This window comes from Phytophthora cinnamomi (genome assembly GCF_018691715.1).
Source record: "Phytophthora cinnamomi strain GKB4 chromosome Unknown Contig37, whole genome shotgun sequence".
NCBI lineage: Eukaryota > Oomycota > Peronosporomycetes > Peronosporales > Peronosporaceae > Phytophthora > Phytophthora cinnamomi.
The window spans coordinates 1,485,466-1,509,954 of NW_027150970.1; the positions used below are offsets into that span (position 1 = coordinate 1,485,466).

Below are 24,489 nucleotides of genomic sequence, written 5' to 3' on the forward strand. Positions count from 1 at the left end.
CCGGTCATCAGTCGAGACAGCGCTTTATGCCGCCGTCCCGAGTGTGCTAAGGAGTGCGCGAGGGCGCGCATTGTGAGACCTCAACGTCGGCAATGCTGCCGACGTCGGAGCAAAGATGTGTTGGTTCCGGGAACCAACACCCACGTTCAAGCGTAAGGGACAGTCCCCTGACCCGAAGAGGTCAGGTCGACAACGACGCGTCGGCTCCGGGAGCCGACGCACCCTCGGTCATGAGGGGCTCCGCCAATGAATGGCGTCGAGGTGACGAAGGCGCGTCAACCTGGAGTTGACGCTGCAAACAGTGCGGACGGTTGCAAACGTACCGCACTGACGCAATTTAGATGCTGTCGCAGCCGGGCTGCACGACGAAGCGCCATGCGATCGCCGGGCTTGATATCGCGCGCCCGCAGACAGGGTCTGCCGGCGAACAACTGTCCACGGCCGGGCCTGACCAGAAGAACAACTGTGCGGAGCCGGGCTCCGCACAACAAGAAGACGGCGCAAGTGGAAAACGCGCAAGTCTCGGTCCGGGACCGAGACGTAACAAGAGCAGTCTGTTGGCAGACTGCGGTAGACGCTGAATGTCAAGACGCTAAGCGTCTTGACGCGCACCGATACTGGATTCCAGTATCACTTCGCTAATCCTCCGACGACGGCGTCGGAGTTGACTTCGCTTCCAGTCATGAGTTGGAAGCGTTACGCGCGACTTGCACGATGGACGCATCGAGTAAGTCTGCGTTCTTCGGACAGCGAAAGAACGGAGAGGAGGGCGAAGAGCTGAGGCAGCTCTTCATGGAAGTACCGCTGAGAGTGAAGACACTCAGTGCGAAGACGAAGCGAGAGCGCTTCGAGGAATAAGGTTGGGACTCGCTGAAGTCGAGTCCCTATTACGACAATTGTTGAGGGAGTACAAAGACGTACCCTGGAAGAGATTTCGCGGAGCTTCCGCAGGATAGCGGCATTCAGCACGATTAATCTCGTGCCAGGCACGAAGTATTGTGTCACGCGGCAGTGGCCACTGCCGCGAGAGCAAGTAAAAGCAATCGACGACTTCTTCGAAAGTCGTCGCAAAACTGGACAAATGCGGGAATCAAAGTCCCCGCACAGTGCTCCGACGTTCTGTGTCAAGAAGCCACAGGGCGGATGGCGCATCGTTCATGCGTATAACAAGCTGAACGATGCGACGGTACCGGCGCAGACGCCGATACCACGAAAAGATGTCATCATCGATTCGATGGCCGGGAGCACCGTTTACAGTGCTCGACTTACGAGATGGATTCTATCAGATCCTAATGCGTGAGCGATATCTCTCTCGATGGCAGTGAGCACGCCAAGCGGCATGCTCTGGGAATGGCTAGTAATGCCACAGGGGCTTAAGAACGCCCCTGCGACTTTCAACAGGTGCGTGACGCAGTTTCGGTGCGCGACTTCGCACCGAGCTACTTCGATGATATTCATCCACAGCCGGGCTGTGGACGAGAAGACTGACATTGAGATGCACAGGGTGCATCTCCGAGTTACTTGAGCTTATGCGCGAAAGCATAAGCTCTACGCGAACCTGAAGAAGTGTATTCGGGGCGAGCGAGATACCCGTCCTCGGGTGTCTCGTAGGAAATAATGGTGTTCGCCCTGACCCAGAAAAAGGCCAGAGTGATTAACGAATGGCCAACGCTCAAGTGTCAAGGAACTAAGGCAGTTCCTTATTTTGGCCACGTACTTGTGCAAGTACGTGGAGGATTATGCGGGCAAGATCCGCCCGCTGTCACAACTTCTTAAGAAAGAAGCTGTGTGGAATTGGACACCCGATTGCCAGCAGATTCGATGCAGTCAAGCTGGGCTTGATTGAGGCGCCGATCTTGGCAGTGGCTGACCAAGATCGTCCATTCCACGTCGTATGTGACGCATCCGACTTCGCGATCGGATGTGCGTTGATGCAGCACGATCACGAGGGCCGTGATCGTGTCGTCTACTACCAATCGCGTCAGCTGAAGCCAGCTGAGCGCAACTATCCGGTGCATGACAAGGAACTCCTTGCCATGAAGTATGCACTCGCAAAGTTCCGAGTGTATTTACTTGGGAGTAGACCATTTGTGGTCTACACCGACCATGCTTCACTGCGCACCGCAGTGAAGTCTCCACACATATCACAAAGAATGGCGAGATGGCTCTCATTCTTTGCGGAGTATAACTTCCGGGTCGAATACAAAACCCGGAAGATTGAATGTAGTGGCCGACGCGTTATCACGTCAGCCGGACTACGCAGAAGCTGCTGACGTCAATGCCATTGACGTCATGCGATCGAGCAAACCCACATCGTCTCTGTTGGACGATGTGAAGGCCGCGTACGCGCACGACGCGGACGCGAAACTCTTGCTGGCCTATGGCACAGCGCCTTCTGACAAGTCCCGTCAGAAGCTGCCCAAGCACCTTCGAGCGCGTGCACACCGCTTTCGTGTGCACGACGGACTACTGTTTAATACAGTCGACGACAACGCGGATCGCGTTGTCGTGCCGAATGACCATGACCTGCGACTCAGGATCATGTACGAATATTATGATGCCCCGACTGCGGGACATCTCGGACGTGAGAAGACATACGTCCTTCTCACGCGCGACTTCTACTGGCGCCACCAGTATAAGTGGGTGCGCAAGTACATCCGTGCTTGCGAGGTATGCCAACGCGTAAAGCCTGCGCCATTCGTGCAGGCTCCATTGCAATCACTACCGACTCCGTCGGAGTGTTGAAAGCCCATGTCTTTGGACTTCATCTTTGGTCTTCCCCCGGATAGCGGAGGGAATACCGGTGTTGTGGTTTTCGTCGACCGCTTCAGCAAGATGGTACATCTTGCTGCGGTGCCGGCAGATGCGACCGCGAAGCAGACGGCCCGTCTGTTCGTCGACATGGTGTTCAAACACCATGGCATGCCGACCGACATCGTGTCGGACAGAGATCCGCGCTTCACAGCGCACCTGTGGCAAGAAGTGTTCACACTTCTTGGGGGCCAGCTTTCAATGTCGACTGCGGATCATCCGCAGACGGACGGTCAAACCGAGCGCGTGAATCGCGTGCTCGTCGACATTTTGAAGAGCTACGCTCACTCGTTCCAATACTGGAGCGAGTGCCTATCGATGGCAGAGTTTGCCATCAATAACTCAGTGCATGCCTCGACCGGGCATACACCGTTCTACGTGAATGCCATGCGGCATCCACGTCTACCGAGTTTACTCGGAGTGATGGCTCCCACTTTAAGTGGGGGAGGATCTACGACTGCAATACAGCAGCCGCAGAAATCCGCTGACACTTGCACAGTGTCAGCTGCAACAATGGACAAACCACATGAGTCTGCGCAGGGCGCAGACACCGCAAAGAACCACGCAGAGGCCGGGCCTCTAGCGGAGAGCGAGCTGAATGACTTCAGCTCGGATGCAATCAATTTCACCACCAAAAGACAAGCCGTAATTCGGTTTGTCCAAGACAAAATAGCAGCTTCTGTTGATCAACAGAAGCTGAACGCAGACAATGCGTGCAGAGGCAACACAAATGAATTTAAAGTTGGTTCATTAGTTTGTTAGCTACACAAAACCTGCCTAGACATGCAGTTTCGGATTTCTGAGCAAGCAAGCTTGCTCCGCGCTTCATCGGGCCGTTCACTGTGTTGGCACGGCACGGCAACGCATACACGCTAGACATACCGTCTAGCATGCGCCTCCACCCGACCTTTTACGTCGGACGGCTGAAGCCATACCTGCAGCACGAGCCACCTAGCTCGGCTGACCCGAAGCCTCGGCAGGAGCCGAGGCAGAAGCGGAAGCCTTGGCCTCGGCGACGAGCAGCCTCTCCTCCAGCGCGCGGACGCGCTGGAGCAACCCCGTCATCTGGGTCCCCAGCTCGACCTGGATATTCGAGGCGGTCTGCGAGACCGCCGCGACTTGGGCCTTCTGGTTCGCCAGCTCCTGTTTCAGGGCGGCGAACTCAGCGCCCTGCAGACGCTCCACGGCGGTCACCCGGTCGTGGAGAGGCGCATACTGATCAGCCCGGGCTGATCATACCCGGGCGTGTTCCCACCCCGCCACCGCCGATCCGTGACGCCTGCGGCTCAACCCGCTGGATTGTTGAGCGGATTGTTGACCATAGTATCCCGAAAACGAACCCTCAAGGGGCTCGTTTTCGTATTCGTTGAGAGGATTTCCTCCCCATCGAGATACATAGAGCCGCGGAACGTCTTGCTGGAGGACGTTCCGGAAATGGTGAGGGCGTACGAAGAGCAGTACGCGCTGGCACAGCGGAAGTAACACGAGCGCTGCGATCATCGCTAGCGCCCGAACCTTCACGTGCTAAAAACTTAGCACGGAGCTCTTTGAGACTCTCGGGCACACGGAACGACGTGTACCCGTTCAGGTCGCGGTCGCTCAAGCGGACCGCGCCTGGGAAGCACTTCGCGCACTGAAAGCCCTCGGGCACAGCGCACGGCACATTTGCCTCCTCAGCAGCAACATGAAGTTGCTCCAGCTATCCACGCTTCGAGTACGTCTCGAAGCGATCACGCGCTTGCTTAATCCGATCACGGTAAGCACTCGGCTTCTTGTTGAAGTTTTCAACAAAAGCGTTCAACTTTGACAAAGTGCCTGCCATTCGGGCACTTTGCTGCGAGAAGATGTCTTCTTGCTTTGAAACCATCGGAGCTCATGGAAGAGTCCGATGTAGTAATCGCGCCTTTGATGCGTTTCCGCATCAAAGTGCAGCTCGGCAGCTACAGCGTCATCTTTGATGGCGCTGCATACGTACAGCGGCACCTCATTTGGAGGTACCGAATTCCCATACCGGTCCGTGATCTCGGACGCGGACGGCATCCACGGATCGCGCGCTGCAGGCGCAGCGCGCGGAGAGCCTTGAGCTTTGAAATCACGCGCTGCAGCTGCAGCCCGCGGAGTACTGAGAGCCCCAGCGGAAGCGAGTGGGGTATCGCTCTCAGTACGCGAACGCTTCGAACTCGAAGCGTCCGATTCGTCCCCTTCACGCGGACGAATGTTCTTGGCATGAGGGTCGAGCGATTCGCTCGACACTGATTCCTTGCGCTTAGAGGGCGAGTCCTCCTCGCCCTCCATATCTTCATCGTCGTCGTCGAAGTCGACGACGTCGCCATACTTCGCCTTCTGGCGTTCGAAGTAGTCGTCGATGGAGAGATGACTCCCCACCGACTTTGTGGACTTCTTCTGAGGCGCGCTCATCGTTGAATGAGCGCGGATTTCTTCTCCAAACGCGGAGAATTGACGAATGGTCAATTCCAAAAGATTGACGTGCGGAGACCCCGCGCGTCTAACCTTAAGGGTGGGGATGGTGTAACGGGGTTACACGTACAAGTGGCTGCAAGCCACTTGTGAATTTAACAGATAGGATATCTGTTAAAAGTTTAGATACTTCCTCACCTTGGTGTAAGACACACCAATGGATACATTGAAGTGGGCCACCACAATGAGTGGTCCACACATACCCAAAGATCCTATTGGTAGAAAGCAGCATCTTTCTACGAATAAGAGACGTGCATATTGGTGGGGCTCTGACAGCCAGCCGCTGTCAACCCCTTTCATAGATGATAAACAGATTTAGCAGATTTAGAAGGAAGATCAATTTACAAACAATACAGTTCTCATTTTTTCCTATTCTAAGTCACTTGGAATCCTTTCTTACTGAACTTATATGTGTGTATTCAAATATAATTAACCTAAGTAATTACTAAGTACTTACGCTTCCTCATACGCGTTGCGCAACGTGTAAGCAAAGTAGTGAGTCAAGTTAGACCCACTACAAAAAGAGTAGGTATTTTATTTCAATCTCTACTGGATGGGTCAACATAGCAGCATAATTTGTACAACAAACAGACTATTCAAAATAACAGGCATTAATTAAACATGAAGAGTTCTTCAACGTCGCAGATCATATTCAACAGGGTATGTGATTAGTCAATAATGGCACTGGCGTGGCATCCGCCTATGGACTCTGGATAAAATCCGTAAAATACCGTCGCGTTTCGCTTTAACCAGGGTTCTTCAGCTATCGCAGCCTACGCAAAGCTCTCGTTCTTGCAACATGAACTCTTTTATCAAGTAAAACAGTTTTGTGCGATCTGGCAGTGCATCCCTGCTTTCTGGCAACTCGATAAAACGAATACTGAATCGGTACCCGCAGCATTTATTCCAGACCTAAATCCCGAGAAAAAAACTGGATTAAAATTCGGCGGAGGGGGTGTAACGGATATAAGAGCATATCCGTTGTGATTACACTTTCTGACCTTACAGCAGAAGAGCGACTTACAATTGAAGAGCACTATACGGTGAAAAAACACGTTTACTCTTGAGGGGCGAGAACAGAGTAAACGTTGCCCTTGCCAGGCCACGGCAACGACAACCAGTTGTTGTAGGTAGCAGCAAGAGGTGACGAGCTAAGGTCAATTCACTTTTCATTTTGCAATCCATTACGTAGTAGCACTTGCGTCCAAGCCCAAGATCCCGCATTCCAAGCCTTCACTCTCTCCCTCGCCGTCGCGCACACCAAGTTCCAGATCGAGCCGTCGAGCCCGCCGTCGCCGTCGCGCTGTTTCCCGCCTTCGAGTCCCCATGTCGTCAAACACCCCTGTGTCCATCGGCCACATCGTCCAATCAATGCAAGTCCAGCAAGAGAGCTGTGCCGCGCAAATGGCAGAGGCAACGAGGCGCATGGAGAAATCGCTAAAGAAGTACCCCGCCCAGATCGGGGACCCCCAACTTACCAAGGCAAATTTAGCGAGGACCTCGACTTGTGTCTGTTTGCCACAGAAGAATATTACGACCTCTCGCAAGACCCGCATGATGCCACCTTCGTACCCATCGTCGCGGGCAACCTTAGCCAGTCAGCCATGAACTGGTACATTTCAGTCAGCACTGCCAGGCGCACGGGCTCCCACGGACCTGGGATCTGTTTGAAACCGAAATCCGGATGCGGTTTAGCTCCCACTATTTCGATTTTGATCTCAGGCAGCGCCTGTGCAAGCTGCGCCAACCCAGCTCCCACCACGACTATGTGTCCGAGTTCGAGAATCTGTTATTCAGTGCATGGAGCCTATCCCCCCTCTCGAGCAGCGGTTCTACTTTCAACAGAGTTTACGCGGCAATACGTGCCGCTTCATCAATGTGAAGATCCCGGAACCCCTCGAAGAAGCCATTGACTGAGCCTCTCAGTTTGAGAACGCCCACTTCGCGAGCACGGGCAGCGATGATGTCGACCGCACGTGGGCTAGTTCGGCGACGTGTCGCCGTTGCAAGGAGGTAAGGCACATTGCTCCTGACTGTCCTAACAAGTACGGTAAAGCTGCTTTTGAAAAGCTTTCATAGGACTTGTCGAAGAGGGACTTCCGCTTGGCGGCCTTCTTGGACATGGTGGTAGCGGTCGAGGCCGGTGTGGCGTGCGCGTCAAATTGCTGAACGACATTATTTGCGTTCCCTTCGGAAATGCTGGCGGCTTTGGATTTAACACCTTTGGACCTGCGAAAGGGGTGGAAGGGGACGGCGAGCTCCTGCTTGGGTTACACACATCACGGTTGGCGGGCTTAATGGCTTCTGACTCGCTAAGAGAACCTGGTTAGCGGCTACCTAATGATGGGTAGTGACAGGAACGGTTGGATCGCTTCTCCATGGAGGGACGCGCTACTATTTACGTTGTTTTCAGCAAAGTTCCTGCCAAGATGGAGCTAGTCCTCGATGCAGTCGGCGTGCTGATGGACCTCGCTATGGCGGCTACGGCTGTGGCCTATGCAACCGGGTCGCCTCCGAAGTCAGCATCAGCCTCCTTCTCTCCCGTCAGGAATACCGTGTGCTCTTGGTGGAAGCGCGCCCTCTCCTCTGCGCTCCGGTCCTCCAGTCGCTCCATAAAGCGTCGATGCTCCCAGCGCGTTTCTCGAGGCGGGGCCATGCTGGTGACACGTGTTCTTTCTTCTTGTCTGTTTGGGGATTGAACCCAGATCCACTGGTTTGGGGAAGGTCAATGTGCCGTTGATATCCGATTGACTGACCCAGCCAACCCAAGCCCTGTGCATTTTCAAGAGCGCCCAACTTATGCGACAAAAAAGCCCAACTTTTAACATGTTGTGCGTACAACATGTTTCTTGGTGTATGGAAGCATTCAAGCAGATGGATGGAGCCGCCTACGTGCCCCGCGTGCAAGTGCGAACACGGAGCGGACTAGAAGCAAAGCCCCGAGCTTTGCGGGCGAAATGAGAAGTGAGCGGCGAAGGCGAAGCTCGTCGAGGACGCCGAGCCCCAGTCGGGGAGGATGTCCCGAGCTGGAACGGTTCATACCCGAGCTGGAACGGTTCATACCCTCTTGGCATTGGCCCGGACCGTTGCAGCCCGGGAAGGGTTCAGGCGAGTGCCTGACGATGGAGAGGTGGTGTGATCGCGGACCGAGGTCTACGGGTCCCGGACCTTGCGAAGATGCAGACACAAATCCCACTGCTGAACGGTAGTCCCGCGGTCGCGGGCCCCCCTGGTGTCTAGGTGGGACTTCGCGGACGGGTGTCATTTGTATGTGTTTGTTAGGCTATAATAACCTACGACTCAGAGGTGCGGAAGGTGTGTGTCGGAGGATGGGCCCCCCTATAAGCGAGGAAGCGCAAGGCTGAGGAGGAGGCGGAGGCTGTCGTGAGCCAGCATTATCGGCAGTTAGGTGCTTGTTTCACCAGGCGAGCGACGGTCCAAACACTCTTTGCAGTCGTAACCGAGTCGGTTGTATCTGGTTTTGAACGGTCATGTCTCAGCGACAGGCGCTGTTTAGCAACGTTGGCACTCAAATGCGCGAGCGTCTTCGTGGATCCATTGTCGAATTCTGGTCTTGCCGTCGCTCCGAGTCAAAAACCAGAGGCCGCCTCGCGGTCTGGCGAGCTATCTTTGTGAGGATTCGTGACTCGATGCAAGCGCGTTTACGTTTCCAACGAGTTATTTCACGAAGTTTGATTCACCATGACGCTTCTTCTACTTCGCCACCTTCTTGAACGATTGGCTGAGCGACAACTGCCGCTTTCCTTCCGAGTACAGGTCATGGGGGGAAAGGAAGCCCATTCACATGCTTAGCCTGGGACTCGATGAGTCAGGTTGAGGGGCGTCGACGCGTGGTAGCTGAACAGCGGTGCCTGGCCGATAGCTGGATCGGAGAGGCCAACCCCCAAATTTGAGGCGTGCATATGAATGTACTGAAAGAAGCCTACATGATAACATAACGCACATGTTGTGAGAGTAAAGGGCCCTGAGCAACTTACATGACTCGCGTAAGAGGCCGGCATGCAGGGCGGTGAGTGACTTGGTGTATTACTTGAGCTTCCGTCACCGCTTGACCTCTGCGAGGGGACCATGATGAGGGCGAGTAGCATAGGCGTACTCCTGTGGATGGAAGACGCAGTCTTGAGGTCGAGAGCCCGGCCATATATGAATGAATCTTGTAGAAGGCGAGCGGGTCTGCTGGCGGACGCTGTGCTCCCAGGGTGACCAACCACGTTGCTCCCAGTCGAACTGAACCTTGGGGTCGATGTAGGAGTTTCGACGGCAGAATTGTACTCGTGTAGCCGAAATCACGAACCGCAGCACGGATTTGCTCTTTTGCTCGCTCGGTCGGCCATTCCGTCGGGGGAGAGCGAGCAGCCCCCAAGTAGGTGTAGGAACGCGAGCGCGACCACGGCGTGATGAAGCCGAGTGCGTCCGTCGGTGGAGCGTGATGTTCGCGCCGCTGCAAAAGATCAAATGCCCTCTCCTTGAATGGACGCCCTTCATTTCTATCCTAACTAGCGTTGGGAAAACCTATCCGCTCGGAAACAGCACGCTGCAGCCCCGCATGTTGGATAGGAAACCAAGGCACCTAAATATACAACATGCATCTTGGCGAGGACGCGTCTGGGCTTGACTAGCAGCACGGCGAATGTACGGCTTCGCTTGTCCTGGTGCTGAAGCTCGTACATTTGATCTGATGACCTTCCCCCTTCCGGAAAAATCACTTTACGCCTCGCCTTCGGCTCCTCGTTAACTACCCATGCTCAGTTTGCTACCACGCAATGGCGGGAGAGAGCATTGTCGCGAGTCGCTTTATCGGACTGGTTTGGGGTCGCCCGCCGCTGTGTGGGAGTAGTAAGTGCTACCTGTAGTTAAAACCACAGGTCGAAGACTACAATTAAGCAAAAATGCAAAACTGTTTTTCTTCTTCTTAGTGACAGGTGTGGTCCAAAGCTAAATCACGACTGACTGGCGAAAGCAGCCCTCCGCTACTGAGTGGCTATCTCCTTAGGGGTAGGTGTGACTACATTCGAGCGCTCTAGTATGGAGAACGGCGTCCCTCCGTGGTTGGAGTGGATCGTAGATAGCATTTTGCCAAAAAGTCAGTCAACATTTCGCAGCAGCCATGGAGTCACCATATCTACTAGTGGAGCTGGAGGAAAGCGCGAACACAACTCTAGATCGCTGTCGAGCTGCCCGTCCGGCAAATACTACTCGCGCGTACGCGCCGAAACAGAGGGAGTTCAAGGCTTGGTGCGATCGCAAAGGCTTCCACGAAACTACACGTTACCAGGTCACAGCATCCAAGATGCGTCTTTTTCTTCAAGAGGAAGTTGTAGATCGCCAAGTTCGTGTCAAAACCTCTACTCGCAGAGTCAGCGTAGCTACAGTTGAAATGTATGCAAAACAATCTGTCGGATTTGTACAACGACCAGCATAGCAGGGGAGCAAACGCACACCCGCATCCCCGCAACAGCCTCATTAAGGCTCTCCTGACTTCATTGAAGCGCGAGAAACACGAAAAGAACAAGCGTGAGTACGTTGATCGCGGGATTGGGTCTCTATTAGATGGTTACTACACTACTAACGATCTCGTGGCAATCTCTCGCTATTACATGAACTTGAATACTGGTGGAAACTTACGAAATCGTCTCAGCCATTTCTTGTGTCATGCCTGCCTTCTGCGAGGCGAGTCTGCGCGTAACATGGAATTACCTGATCTTTTTAGTGTGGAGTTGGAGCACGAGGGCTTCACAGAATGCAGAGCGCTCGTGATGATTATGGAGCAAGGTAAAACGAATCAATTTGGCCGCCGCGAGTTTGGCTCTTGCATTCGACACAACAAGTCGAGATTTGTCCTATCGGAGCTCTCGCTTTGTATTTTTTCTATCGATGGTGTGTGCAAATGGAAGCGATACCAGCCGTTCTGATCCCACAAAATTGGTATGATATTAAGGTGCTCAAGTCAGGAAAAGAAACAAACAAAGCGCTGTCTTACCGGGCTCATTTCGACGCAACTGTGAAGGCTTTCACCGCTCTGGGCTTGCACTCTAAAGCAAAGACCCATGCGGCGCGAGGGTCTGGGTCCAGAATGGCTGAGCTGGCAGGGGCGACAGAATCTCAAATTAGACGTTTAGGCAGATGGAATGCAACAGCGATGGAGGGATGTTACCTGACTGCACTGCCTCGAGAAGCAATGCGTTCCTTGGCTGGGTTTTCGCCTGATCGCCGCGCATTTTTCTTGGAGCGGGCAGCACTCACTCCACCCGATAGCCTTCAGCGCGAAGTATTTCCTTTTGTGGAATATTACATGACAGCCTACAACTAACAAACAGCACCGCACGTTGCCACAGGGGGGTTTCTTAACTTGTTACTGTACCTTCGGGTTGTCCTCTTGCAAGACTCTGTGCTACTGCGCGAGCTTCATCCCGCTCACAAAGTCTGGTCGCTCTCTCTGTTCAGTTCCGGCGGCTTTAAAGAATTCGCCGAGGAATTGAAAACCAAAATGCTAAACGATCAGTCGCCGCAAGTGACGCAATTACACGAAGTGGTACCGGACTTGATGGATCATCTGAAACAACAGCAGCAGCAAGTGATATCACACATCGATAACAAGGTCAGTGAACTTCAAACGTCAGTCACCTCCTCGTCGCCGCAGCCTCTCCTCTTGGCCCGCTGGTGCCGGCCTGCGCGGGGCTCTTCGTCGCCTCCCGTCTTTTTCGCGAATGACAATATTGGGGTTAAAAATGTGCTAAAGTTTATGATAGCAGCTGTTATTCAGAGGGTGACACTTCTGATAACTGAGTTATCAGAGAGACGGCACGGCGACGGGACGGGGACGAGGAGGGGGACGGCGCGCTCTTTCACTTCCGATAATGACCAACCCCGGAAGAAAGGCGTCGGCTGCATGCAGCCTGCGTCCCATAGATCCCGAAACATTCGAGAGGAGCGGAACGTCCAGCGCGGTACCACTCCGTTTCAGAATACTTGTCCTCTTTTGCTTAAGTGCTTCGGGATTCGTCAATATTTGCCTAAAACGACTACGATTGGTCTTAATAGAACGCAGGGTTTGAATGGTGGGTAGACCTTCACAGAGCTCTCAAAATTGACAGCGTGATGGCCTCAAAGGAGCTTTTGCACCCGAATCGTCCACAGATGTCGCCCAGCCTTCCCCTCGTACCTCAAATCTCAGCTATGAATGTCAAACGAATCAGGAGAGAGCTTACAGTGATGGAGCGTCGACAGGCAATTAGCTCTGTCCTCGTGCGTTCAAACGGAGGCAAGCCACGTCGAAAAGCGGTGCATGAAGTGGCCAGCATCTTTGGCGTTCACAAGAGGACGATTGCGAGGCTGTGGATAGGCTCCTTCAAGGAGCCTATTCAAAATGTCCAAAAAAATTGCGTCACGTGAAAGTTTGTGCACGGTTTTGCAGTGTGGAAAGATCCTGACCTAGGGAGCCTGCGAGACGGATAGTGATCAGGCCAGCGCTGCCTCTTGTCTGCGCTCGGTTCTTGCAAACGTCACCAGCGCTGGTATAACCTCGGCCACATCGGGACGATCGTCAGGAGAAGCCGCGATCATCCGCTGCACCAACTCCCACTGAGCATCCGTCATAGACTCCGGCCTCTGCACCTTGATCTTGCCTTCACGAAGGTAGCCACGGATCTTGTCGTGGTCACACTCTGCCCAGGGGTTTCCGCCTTTCGCCGCTCCGATAATGCACATGCCAAGTGAGTACACATCGGACTTGCGCGTTGGCGTCTCCAACGTCATCTTCGCGAACTCAGGAGCACGCCATTCCATCGCGCCTAGCGTATCCTTCAGTCTCTTCACAGAGCATGATCCAGACTCGGTGAAGCTCAGGCCGAAGTCAGTCAGCATCGCGGTGCCGTTCTCGCTCACGACGATGTTGTCCCCCTTGAGGTCGCCGTGCACAATACCATGTTCATGAAGGTAGCTGAGCCCAGCAGCGACCTCCTTCATCTTCCGCCAAACGATAGTCCGCCCTTGCTCCTTCTCGCACTTGATGTACGGGATCAGCTCTCCATTGGACGCGTACTTGGACACGATGAAGAACGGCTCCTCCCGATGATTGGCACCGTAGAACGGGACCACATTGTCGTGTGTGAGATCGCGCCACGTCTCCACTTCCTTCATGAAACGTCGCATCTCCACCACTGTGATCTCCTTCACGACAACGTCGATATTGGCCCACTTGGCGCGATACACCACCCCGAAGCTACCTTCCGCCAGCGCCTTGGATGCCTTCGTGATACGATCTGGCGGGATTAGCCATTTTGGGGTTTCCACTGCCGGCTTGGACGCGTACTCCTTGAGAAGGTCAATGATACTGCGGAAGGACTTTTTTCTGGCGATCGATATCGCGCTATTGCCTTGCTTATTCGACTTGAGAGGAGGCGCTCCACGTTCTAACAACAGCCTCACGATCGGCCGAACTTTGTCTTCGTCGACGTCATCGTACTGGAGTAAGAGGAGAATCGCGGAGTTTTCTTCGTTGTCGAGGCACGAAGCGTCGGCGCCTCGCTCCACGAGATGCTGTACCGTTTCCAGTCGGCCCGCACGAGCAGCCTCGATTAGTGCAGTCTCACCATTCTCGTTCTTGGTGTATTTGTTGGCACCTTCCTTCACGTCGTACTGCACCACACTCAGATGACCACTGGCAGCTGCCTTACTCAACGCAACCTCACCGTCGTTGTTCTTGACGTCTTCGTTAGCGTCTTGCACATGACCATTCTGACCCGCCAGCTCCCGCGCGAGATAATGTGTCACGTGCACATGACCGTTCCGAGCAGCCAACATCAGCGCGGTGTTGCCGTCCTTGGCCTTGCCGTCTTTGTTGGCGCCTTCCTTCACGAGATACCGCACCACATCTAGATGACCTTCACGAGCAGCCGCCATCAGCGCAGTGCCGTAGTTGCCCTCGGTGTCCTTGCAGGCGTCTTGTTCCACGAGGTACGACACTACATGCAGATGACCCATTCCAGCAGCCCGAATTAGTGCAGTCTCACCATCCTTGGCCTTGACTTCCTTGTCCGTGCCATGGCTGACGAGATACCGCACCACTTCCACATGACCACTCCAAGCAGCATGCATCAGCACAGTCGAGCCATCGTTATTCTTAGCCTCTTTGTTCGCGCCTTGCTCGACGAGATACCGCACCATATCCAGGTGACCGAGGTGAGCAGCCATGATCAGTGCAGTCCATCCTCTCCCGTCTTTCTCCTCTTTGCTCGCGCTCCTCTGGACCAACTGCTTGACTAATATGAGGTTGCCCGCACTCGCAGCGTCGACAAGACCAGAATTTGCCGCGCCCGGTAGTATCGCGTTGAGAAGACTAAAAGTTGCCATGCTCCGCTGGCGTCTAAACCGAAACTAAGGCACAGCGTTAGCATCCCGTCCAATCCCCCACAAATTTAAATATTTTTATTCGTTAAAAATAGAATAAAATATTATTTGTTTATTCGTGTAAGTTCCTAAAATTAAACACTTCGGTTTTGTATCTGACACAGTCTGACCACCACGCTCTATTAGGTGGGGTCTAATACTAGCAGACCTCCACCTTGAACTTGCGCAATTCGTTCGCCCTACGTAAGGAGTGCTTGCAAAACTCCCCCTTGTTGCAGGGATTGCCAAAAAAAAGTGTGGAAGGATTTTTTTGAAATAAAATAACAATAATATGTTATTTTATTTAAAAAATACTATTTTATACATCAAACACCGCAGAAACGGATCGCCTGGAACACAGTATAACACAATAGCTACCCGAATACTGGTCATCGCCATACAGACCTCCGCCACCGTTGAAGTAGCCCCGCGGTGGCGGCCCACTCCCTATCATGCCGATCGAGATTAAGACCCCCGAGGACTTCAACGCCGCCATTGGTGACGCAGCTGACGGAGAACGAGTTCCTGAACGTCATGTTCATAAAGGTGAGCACCGAGGAGCTGGAGAACTTCTGCGAGGGGATTGACGTGGACAGCTTCCCCACCTCCCGCGTGTACAAGGACGGCGATGTGACCACGTCGTAAGTCTGCAAGTATTGGGCCCCGCCTAATAAATCGTGGCGGGCAGATTGTGTCCGAGACAGAACCGAAATGTTGAATTTTGGTACTTACACGGATAAAAACGAATAAATATTTTTGTTCTAATTTTTACCGATACAAATATTTTTAAAAAAGTTGCCATCCCTGCTTGTTGTTCTTTCACGGCGCCGAGAACTACACGTCGGCTGCTTCTCGCCGATGGCGGGATTGTACTCCTCGAGGGTCTTCATCTCGATCTGCACAAAGGGGGGCGGAGGTATGAGGCCAGTAATTGGGTAGCTACTGTGCTCGACGGTACTCCTTGTGATCCGCTTCAGCGGGGGTCGATGTATAAGAATGGGTAAATTTTCATTAAAAATGGAGATAAAATATTTATTAATATTTTTATCTCGAAAAAAATCTTCCTTTTTTTGCAACGCATCAGCTCAAGAGGAATTTCCATAAATCAACCTTAAGCACTGAGATTTGTGAAAGTATTAATCCAAGGAGTAAGTATGATGATCAGCATTTTGATGAGTTTTAGTACTTGGTATAATACAGCACTTATAATATCATATGATACTATTAATATGAGTGGGCGAGCACCGGGGCTCTACCACTACAGACCCGCGACAGAACAAAGGAAACAACAGCACCAACGGTTCTAGCATCAAAATTCGTTTAAAAGTCGTTTTCGATATCGTTAAAACGATTTTTATGTCCAGATACGATTATCATAGTAGCGGAGGATAACATGAAATTGAGGTTTAGTAAGCTGTGTACACCGTGCGCACTAGTTCGAGCGCTATGTGCTGACATAACGGTCTTCATCGCGTGCACACGCGCCTGTAGTGCCTACATTGTTTCCTGTATAGAAAACACCCACAGAGGGGATGTGCGCGGTATTATCCTTCAAACATTTCACCATTTCGACATCCAATTTCTCAGTTCGTATTTACAAGTCCGCGGACATACCCGCCATAGTCGATAAACTTCTTCAGAAATCGATCAATTCTTTAGTAGGGATCTTCGTGAATGTTAAAATGTAATCATTCTAGCGATAGTTATCAACCTATATGATATTCTAAAGGAGGCGCAATTCATTTTCCAATAAAGGGTACTGTTGTCACTTTATTTCTTGGCTCACAACAATGAAGCAGTCTTCTTGAGATTTAATATAAATATCGAAGACTTCAGATTCCTGTAGGCTGCAATTTCGTTTGCAATAAAATTATTAAATCAATTTTTATTTGTATCCACGACTGCGTTAATAGCTGTGATGTCGCTGGGGTACGTCGCGAGGATTTTGTGTTGCGAGTGGATGATGATCAGGTTGTGGGTCGACAACAGACAGTACCCGTACTGCGATATCACGCACACCACCTTCGCACTGCAGCCTGTATGATGTAGGTGATGGTGATGCTGCAGAAGTTGAGCCAATCTTGTTCAGATTCACAAAAGAATGTACGCAGGTTATGATGTAGCAAATTGCCAGAATGTTCGTGTCTTTCACCGATAACTCACATTGGCAGTCAGTAAATGGAGCTTTCCAACGCATACGACTTCAACTGCAACGAAGAAGGCTACCTCAGCATCCGCTCTTTACTACATGTAATACTATCGATAGCACATCACATTGAACTTTAATGTTACTAATATCATAGTACTAGTATCGTCTACCGGTTTGAGGCAGTAAGAAACAATTACCACCATCTTAAAGTAATATCTCTGTGCTTACGGTTGATTATGGAAATTCCTCACCCGCTTAATTGTAAAGATCCAGTGATACACCCATTGCATCGGCTCCATCTGAACGGAAAGATCTATAACGCACCCATCGCAATGCGATGGGTGCATCGGCTTCATCCAATTTGGGAAGATCTGGCGACACTCGTTACCCGTGCACAAAAAACGGCGGCGCCTGCTCTCTCGCATAAATTCACGACCAGGGTTTTCCACCCGGTTAAGTACAACACGAGCGGTTTTCTTTGAGTGGCAAAAGTGTCGTCCCCCCTCAAAAACGATCACTGAGGTTGAAGCAAAAAACCTCGAGAAACATGCTCGTGGGGTTTTAAGTCTGCCGAGGTTTTGAAAGAAACTGTTTCCTCACCGCTTCGTGGTAGTCTTGACTCTCTTCAATTCGTTGGCGTCTGACTTCCTTTTTATATGAAAACTTTTGCGTTTCTTGTGCGTTTGTGCGCACACGAATTCGTTTTATCCCTGGTGACTTTTCGATACAACTACTGTTATTTTGAGCGACAATCCAGAGTTCTCACGAATGAGACCGCGCGTGGCGGAGACGCTTATCCCCCCCTCCCTCAGCGTTCCAATAAGCGCGCAGGCATGATGTCCAATTGGACTCCAACGGCTTTATCTCCAAAAGTCGCACACTACTCGATTAAGTGCGATCACACGATTGTCACACAAACTCTTGCTACATAATTTGAGACCGCGCAGAAAGAAATGATACTTAAGGCATCTCCAGTGCCAGGTCTTAACTACCATAGGAAGACTTCCAAAATTCGCACATCTACAGTAGCATTTCATTTTGTGAGCATGCTGTGCGAGTTTGAAGCGATCACCTACCCCTTGAAATGCGGGAGCCTTGCGTCACCAAAACTCACACAATTCCAGATTCGCACTCAAGGAAAATATGCTGTCGCCGTCCTTCTTGGTAGCCACTCACCATGCACGCCAGGCAAAGCCCCGTCTTCTGCTGCTGCTACGACTGCGAATGATGGTTCGTGAGAGGAACTATTTAACGAGGGAGGCGCTGATCTCGCCACTAGACTCGTCTTGGCACGTCATGTACGCTAGCCGTGCCGAAGGCAGCTTCGTGACCACCGTGTCACTTCCGCCATAGGCTTTTGACAAGCTGTTGAAGGTATTTTCAACGCAAAAAACTCGCCTGTGAGCCATCAATTGGCTTTGCTAGCTCTCAAATTGAGGAGACGCTAAACCAGTCTGCTCAATTTGTGCTGTGATTTGCGAGCGCCTTTCCACGTGAATGCGAGGAGGAAAGTAGTGCATCTTCTTTTTGCAATGTGTAAGTTTTGGAAGTCTTCCATTTTGAGGTTTTTCAAAAAAGTGGATCAAAGATGAGCAGTCGAAAATCGGACCTATCCGAATTGACGAGAAAACGAGGATTTCGTGTTTGACGAACGTCAACCATTGACGTTAAGTTCGCACGGGGCCTGGAGTCCGATTCCGACAGTCTGAGCGCTGTGGAGTCGGAAGGAGCGGCGTCGACGAGCGATAGCGACTGGGACGACAACGACATCACTGTTGATGTCAGAGGGAGAGGAAGGGGGTTCTGAAGATGGCACTGAGGGGGAGCAACATGTCCGCTCCCACGATTGCCGGCTACAAAGAATGATTGATGACTGGATGACTGTGTGCTGTGCGTGAAGCCGCACAGAGGAAACCTCAATCTAAATGCCGCTGCGCTCAACCTCCCGCGGATCCTGTCATGGCTTAAGGATGTTGCTCATGATGTAGGAGAGACGTAGGAGAGGTGGTTCCAGTGCGTGGGCGCCGCCATAAACTCGAGAGCGGCATGGTTTTTAAGGCCTGGTCCAAGTGAAGAACGTGTGCCAATGAAATGAAGGCTAGGTGAATAGTTGAGATTCTTGGTCACGACTGGCACATGTGCTGTGGCTGGTCCAAGTGTGCACCGCCAACCACCACGGCCACCGCCCATCGTGCCACCCTGAGATAAGTACATCATCGCCAAGGCGACACCCTTGATTAGCTTGTGCTTGGCGTTGGGGGCGGGATGGCGAGTGGTTACACTGTAGATTGCTCTGTAGATGAAAGACATGAAGCCTTGTCACGTCACCACCACAGCTTCTTGTACCAGTGTGTATGTTTGGCATGCAAAGCGTGCTCGAAGGTCGTCGAGCTAAATGTTGAGGTGTGCGTTAAATCCCACGAAGGCTGCGCTGGTCCGCAACCCAGCAGTGGCACAGGCAATAACAATTGCACATATTGCAGCAGTTTCACTATCCATATTGCTAGGCGAGCAATGCTAGCACAAAAATTCTCTGGCTGGCACACGTCGTGTTGGCGTTCCAGGAAGTTGTGTTCCCGGTCCAAATGGGTACAGTGTACCAAAGCTGTTAGCCAATTGAAAGGCTTGAATTGCCCAGCTCAGAACACGTTCTTCAGGCCTTTACGAGATCAAGCATTTTGAGCATGTTCCGCTCGTCATTGGCTAACAAAAACAATTTTTGGCTTCCTCGCGAAATTTTACCCCTAGGCAGCCAATAAACGAAAAACCGAACTTAAGAAAAATGTCAACTTCCAAATTTTCCATAGCTGCTACCTCATCGAGCACTCGAGGTTTAAATAGCAAGTTAGATATAGCGGATCAAGATCTTTCGATGGAACCATGGATCCCAGAAATCATGTTTTGGGAAAAGTAACGTGCGGTCGCATTGGCTTCATCTAAACTGAAAGATCCATCCGAGTCGACATATCACGCAACGAGATGGGGAGGACCCACTGTTCCATTTTGAATCCACCCACGACAAACTGTCATTTTCATCGACCTGCGCAGGTTGAGAGGGCTCGATGGCTGAGAAGCTGATCCACCTAGCTCTTCCTCATCTCGGGTCGGCGCTCGCGCTGCTCACGACGGTCCACGCGAAGTACAGCGAGCTGAACGAGGTCAAGGACCTATGCGCCAGGCTCGAGGAGCGCTTGAAAGACTTCGCTCACGAGCTGGCTAAGCTCGAACCTGATACCTTGCGAGCGGAAGAGCTGCTGGGGCGCCTCAACGCGTTGATCGAGGAGTTCTTGAAGACGGTCACGATGTACGCGGAGCTGAACTTCGTCAAGCGTGTGGTGAAGCTGGGGAAGTTCAAGGACGACATCAAGATCCACAACGAGAGCTTGGACCACATCATCAACATGCTTTCTGTGAAGGATACAGAGAAGCTTGTGAAGCTGTTGGATTGGCGCGACCAGTTCAAGCAAGACGCTGAAGATATCGCGGAGCGACTCATTGGAATGAGAAACTTGCTCGACGAGATCCGGGATACGCTATACGACATGAAGGAGGATGCGATGGCAACGAAAAGTGACTTCAAAGAGTTGGTGATGCTGATTAAGCGCGACGTCTCCGACCCTGAGCGCATACAGCAGCCTCACGAAGAAGTTCTGCGCAGCATCATCGAGATTACGATGAAAAATCACCTTGACAACCAGGATGTAGAGACCCCTCCGACCTGGCTGATCGCTGGCGATGAAGTGTTGACGCGTGGCGAGCCGATCGACTCGGAAGGCCTCACCTCCATTTTCGTCGGCGAGTGGCAGGGTGCTCAAGTAGCAGTCAAGAAGTTCGGCATTATCGGAGACAGCCCCGTGTTCGACAAGCACTTCCGTATCTGGAGCACTCTGCTTCACCCGCACGTGATTCAGCTCTACGGCGCAGGGACAGACAACGGGGCTCCGTTCTTCGTGTACGAGTACGCCCATCGCCAGAGCCTTGACCAATGCTGGAGCGATATGTTGCCAGTGAAACTCTGGGGGATGTTGCATCAAGCGGCGCTGGGGCTCATCTATCTCCACAAAAAGCACGTTGTGCACGGCAACCTGAGTTGCTCGAAGCTCTTGGTCACCGATACAGACAAGGTGAAGCTCTTCGGCTTCGGGGCATCTTACGTCCGGAAGAAAGACAAGAGCAACAGCGTCAAGGCGGATACGTACGAGGAGTTCGCCGCGCCTGAGTGTATTGGGATACTGGACGGGATTCGCCACAGTCCTCGATTCGAGTCTGACGTGTACTCGTTTGGGTTGACAATCATGCAAGCAATCACGAAGAAGAACCCCTTCGACGACATGTCGCCGAAAGCAATCCGCGCAGCGAAGCAAAACAACCAGCTGTCCCAGCCTCCAGAGATGAAAAGTGAAGCGTGGGTCCTGGTGAAGGAGATGTGCGTTTGCGACCCTAAACGGCGCGTGTCGCTCGACTATGTGGCTATGCAGCTAGGGAGTCTTACATCAAACGCTTGAACATGCATCGCGTTGTACCAACGTGCCGCTCATTGCTTCAGCTAGTTGCGTCTTGCTTGACGTTGCTCGGTCCTGGTTGCTTTCCCATGCCCCAGTTTGAGGCGTACAAGGTGGGATGGATGCGTGAGCTTGGCCCTGATGGTGCGTTGATGGTGCACCGCTACACTGAGAGCCTTGTCATGGCTAAGCGCGCCGACACTTCGTTTATCTTTTGCACGCTAATATGAACCGTAGTAGGGGGCTATTATCATAAATTTCGATAATACACCGTGAGAATTCTCTGTGCGATTCCGTAGATTGTTTGTTTGAGTTTGCTATTCACTGTGCGGATGGATGTCATGACCTGGAGATGCTGTTTTGCACTTGCCATTTACATGTGAGGATCGGACGGACACAAGTGACTCCCCTCCTGTTGGTTTTTGTATATGGACATACGATGGATGTCATAAACACGAGCGGGTGTTTCTACTTGGAATTTGTATTGATTTTCTTCTCTTGTTTTTTGTATGAGGGCAGAGGATGGATGTCATGAAGAGACGGTAGTGAATGTACTTGGAATTTGTATTGTATGATAGGTTAGGAGCACGTGGGTTCCTCTCTTAGTTTTGTATGGTGAGTAATGGGGGGGTTCCCACCGGCAAATTTTTAGTAGGCTACTCAAGATTGGCGACTCAATAAATCCAGCGAAATCATGAGTTGTGTTTCCACCGGCATATTTTGAGAAGGCGCGGCCTTTCGTCCATTCCAAAGAGCTGCTTGACGATGGAAGAGCTGGCTAGCGGAACGCTAGTAGTTCTGCATAGGTTTCTGTCTCGAGGCTACACATCATCTAGCGGCGGCGAGGACAGTGACGACACTGATGAAGCAGTGCAGTACTTGCTCAGTGGCAATGCCTGTACCAGTGGATTGTCTCCACCACTGTATGAAGATTGCGCTGCATCCGTGTTTTGGTTGTTCTCAGCGAAGTCCGCAATATATGTCTGACGAGGAGCACTACTATCCTCTCTCTCAAAGGTAGGCGTAGAGGAAACTAAAGCAGAAGGCTCGACAGAGTCATCACCGCCTAAGATGTTCTTCAAAGCATTGAATACGCTATATCCATGTCGGCATTGCGAGCGTCCGTCTTGTTAGCAGCCTTGATGGCTTTCTTTTGCTCACGTGACAGTTCAAACAAACAAGGCTGGCCGGTTGATCCGACCACACGGTTGTTGTTAACTGCGACTATGAGCCTGTACGCAACAGGCAAGTTGTTCTTCTTGTCGATGACTGCTTTCTCACTGCGAGACGTGGTGCCACCACACAGCGTCTTAAATTGCTCGAATACTCGCCTGTTAAGAAGGGCCGTTGACTCCCCCTTCTCTGCTGGGGTATCCAGCTCAACTCGCCATGCCTCGATGAGCTTCAGGATCTCCGTTGTAGTCCAGTTAGGCCCTCGCGCACGAGATTCGCCCTGCTGCTTCTGCTGCTTCTTCTTCGCCATGAGACCTTCTCCCCCGCCCCCTACTCAAGATTTTTTGCAGTAGCAGAAATCCTACTGCAAAAATCCGCACCTTCTGACGGGTTATTGAGTAGGAAAGTATTGAATCAGGTTAGGTTCTCAAAAACGCCTACTCAAGAGTTACCGGTGGGAACCCCCCCAATGCCGACAAAATTGGCGGGAGCTAATTCGCAAATCCACCGACTGACCGCACCAGCCGACACCCAAACCATCGCTCAACACTCCGCGCTGCCACAAATCCGCTCACCACCCCGTTGCCCGACGACGGCAGCAGCTACTCGCTACGGCGTTCGCTGTTTGCCCGTATTCGTGGTAGTGGGATTCGTGCAGGCTCTGCAATGATCCAGCGCAGTGCACCGACAAACAAATCAGCAATGGGGCGATGCCGAGAGCCATCGCTGATGGAGCGCTGCGGTGCCCGTCGCCAATCAGCATCTTTAGCATCAAGCGTTGGTTACTCCCCGCCTGCTCAACGGCCTACCCCACCATCGCCAGCTTCCTCAGGGTAGGAAGACTCGCTGAATTTGATGTTTACCCGCCAGTACCCTTTATTCTGAGGGATGCAGGGGTTGCGCGAGAGCGCTATATCGCATTGTATCCCTCGCTCGTGGCTAAGTGGTCCAGCTTTTGGGTTGACCGAAGATAACCTTGCCGCACAGAAGTACTTGCAACCGACCCGGTGTAAGGGATCGTTCCTGGTATTCACGTATTGATCCAACAACTGCTGATCCTATTGGGGAAGCGGGAGTTGTTTGTGAACCTCGCATCGAACGATAGCGACGAATTTAGTGGAATTTCATCACCACAACTGGTGCTGCGACCCGGGATTGGTGTGACCTTCTGTGTGTCTTGGTTGTTGTAGGTCTCAGTCCAACGAGCAACAGAGAGGGAGAGAATAAAAGAAGCAGCGAAAGGGTAAGGAAGTAGATGATGACGAAGGGAGTCAAGCCAGCGGTACCAGCAACGCCGGCCAAGTTCAGCGTAACGCGTACCGAGTCTCAGGGGCGCTCCGGGAGTTCGTTTGCAACCCCACCGATGGATCGGATGGAGTTGATTGATGAACGCTTGGTGAGATACGATTCGGCGACTGACCCCTCGGTCGCCATGGGAGGGGGGGGGGGGGGGGGGGAAGGGGCGAAGAAGAAGACGACTGGGACGCTGGAGCAGCCGTGGCTGAGGTTTCCAAAGCACGGGTCGTGTCGGCAGGCCGCCGTGGAGGGACAAGGTCGATTACACGCGGTCTCTCCGAGACTTTCAACGACATGCCGGGGTCGGAACGACCTTACGACGATAGCGACGGTGGCACCGACGGTCGTCAGGCGTCGGAGGCCGCGGGAGGCGGATCCTTGCGGGCTACAGAAACCCGTCATCCACTCAACGCGGATACGCCGACCGCCAACATGGTCTTAGGCCGATGCCTCGAGCTGATGAAGGCGAAGAGCGAATAGATGGAACTGTTCGCCCGGAAAGCAGTTCACCCGGAAATATGGATTGACCTGGGAGGGGTGCCCGCGATGCCTATCGAATTGCCGAGCCCTCGACAGGAGGCGAAGGACGCGATCCAGCTCATCAAAGCTGTAGTGGGTCTAACTTGACTCACTACTTTAGCTTACACGTTGCGCAACGTGTATGAGGAAGCG

At 52.3% G+C, this 24,489-nt stretch overlaps 4 protein-coding genes across 5 annotated transcripts; 2 read left to right on the forward strand and 2 right to left on the reverse strand.

Moving 5' to 3' along the window:
- Nucleotides 1-12,768: 12,768 nt before the first annotated feature.
- Nucleotides 12,769-14,502, reverse strand: IUM83_11959 (TKL protein kinase; the record flags this gene model as incomplete). 2 transcript variants are annotated; one of them, XM_067936554.1, is made up of 1 exon in its annotated part: nucleotides 12,769-14,502. In XM_067936554.1, the coding sequence occupies one exon, from the start codon at nucleotides 14,500-14,502 to the stop codon at nucleotides 12,769-12,771; it is 1,734 nt and encodes a 577-aa protein (XP_067792148.1). The 2 variants fall into 2 exon arrangements, with proteins under 2 accessions (XP_067792148.1, XP_067792147.1); XM_067936553.1 differs by having other exon boundaries at nucleotides 12,769-13,461.
- A 690-nt stretch (nucleotides 14,503-15,192) lies between these two features.
- On the forward strand, nucleotides 15,193-16,741 carry IUM83_11960 (putative thioredoxin; the record flags this gene model as incomplete). Its single annotated transcript, XM_067936555.1, has 2 exons — nucleotides 15,193-15,338; nucleotides 16,669-16,741. The coding sequence occupies 2 exons, from the start codon at nucleotides 15,193-15,195 to the stop codon at nucleotides 16,739-16,741; spliced, it is 219 nt and encodes a 72-aa protein (XP_067792224.1).
- Nucleotides 16,742-19,908: 3,167 nt separating this feature from the next.
- IUM83_11961 (Serine/threonine protein Kinase) lies at nucleotides 19,909-21,351 on the forward strand (the record flags this gene model as incomplete). Its single annotated transcript, XM_067936556.1, has 1 exon — nucleotides 19,909-21,351. One exon carries the CDS (start codon nucleotides 19,909-19,911, stop codon nucleotides 21,349-21,351), a length of 1,443 nt encoding a protein of 480 aa, XP_067792223.1.
- A 1,075-nt stretch (nucleotides 21,352-22,426) lies between these two features.
- On the reverse strand, nucleotides 22,427-22,831 carry IUM83_11962 (Erythroid differentiation-related factor 1; the record flags this gene model as incomplete). The annotated part of the gene is made up of 1 exon (XM_067936557.1): nucleotides 22,427-22,831. The coding sequence occupies one exon, from the start codon at nucleotides 22,829-22,831 to the stop codon at nucleotides 22,427-22,429; it is 405 nt and encodes a 134-aa protein (XP_067792221.1).
- Between the last annotated feature and the right edge of the window lie 1,658 nt (nucleotides 22,832-24,489).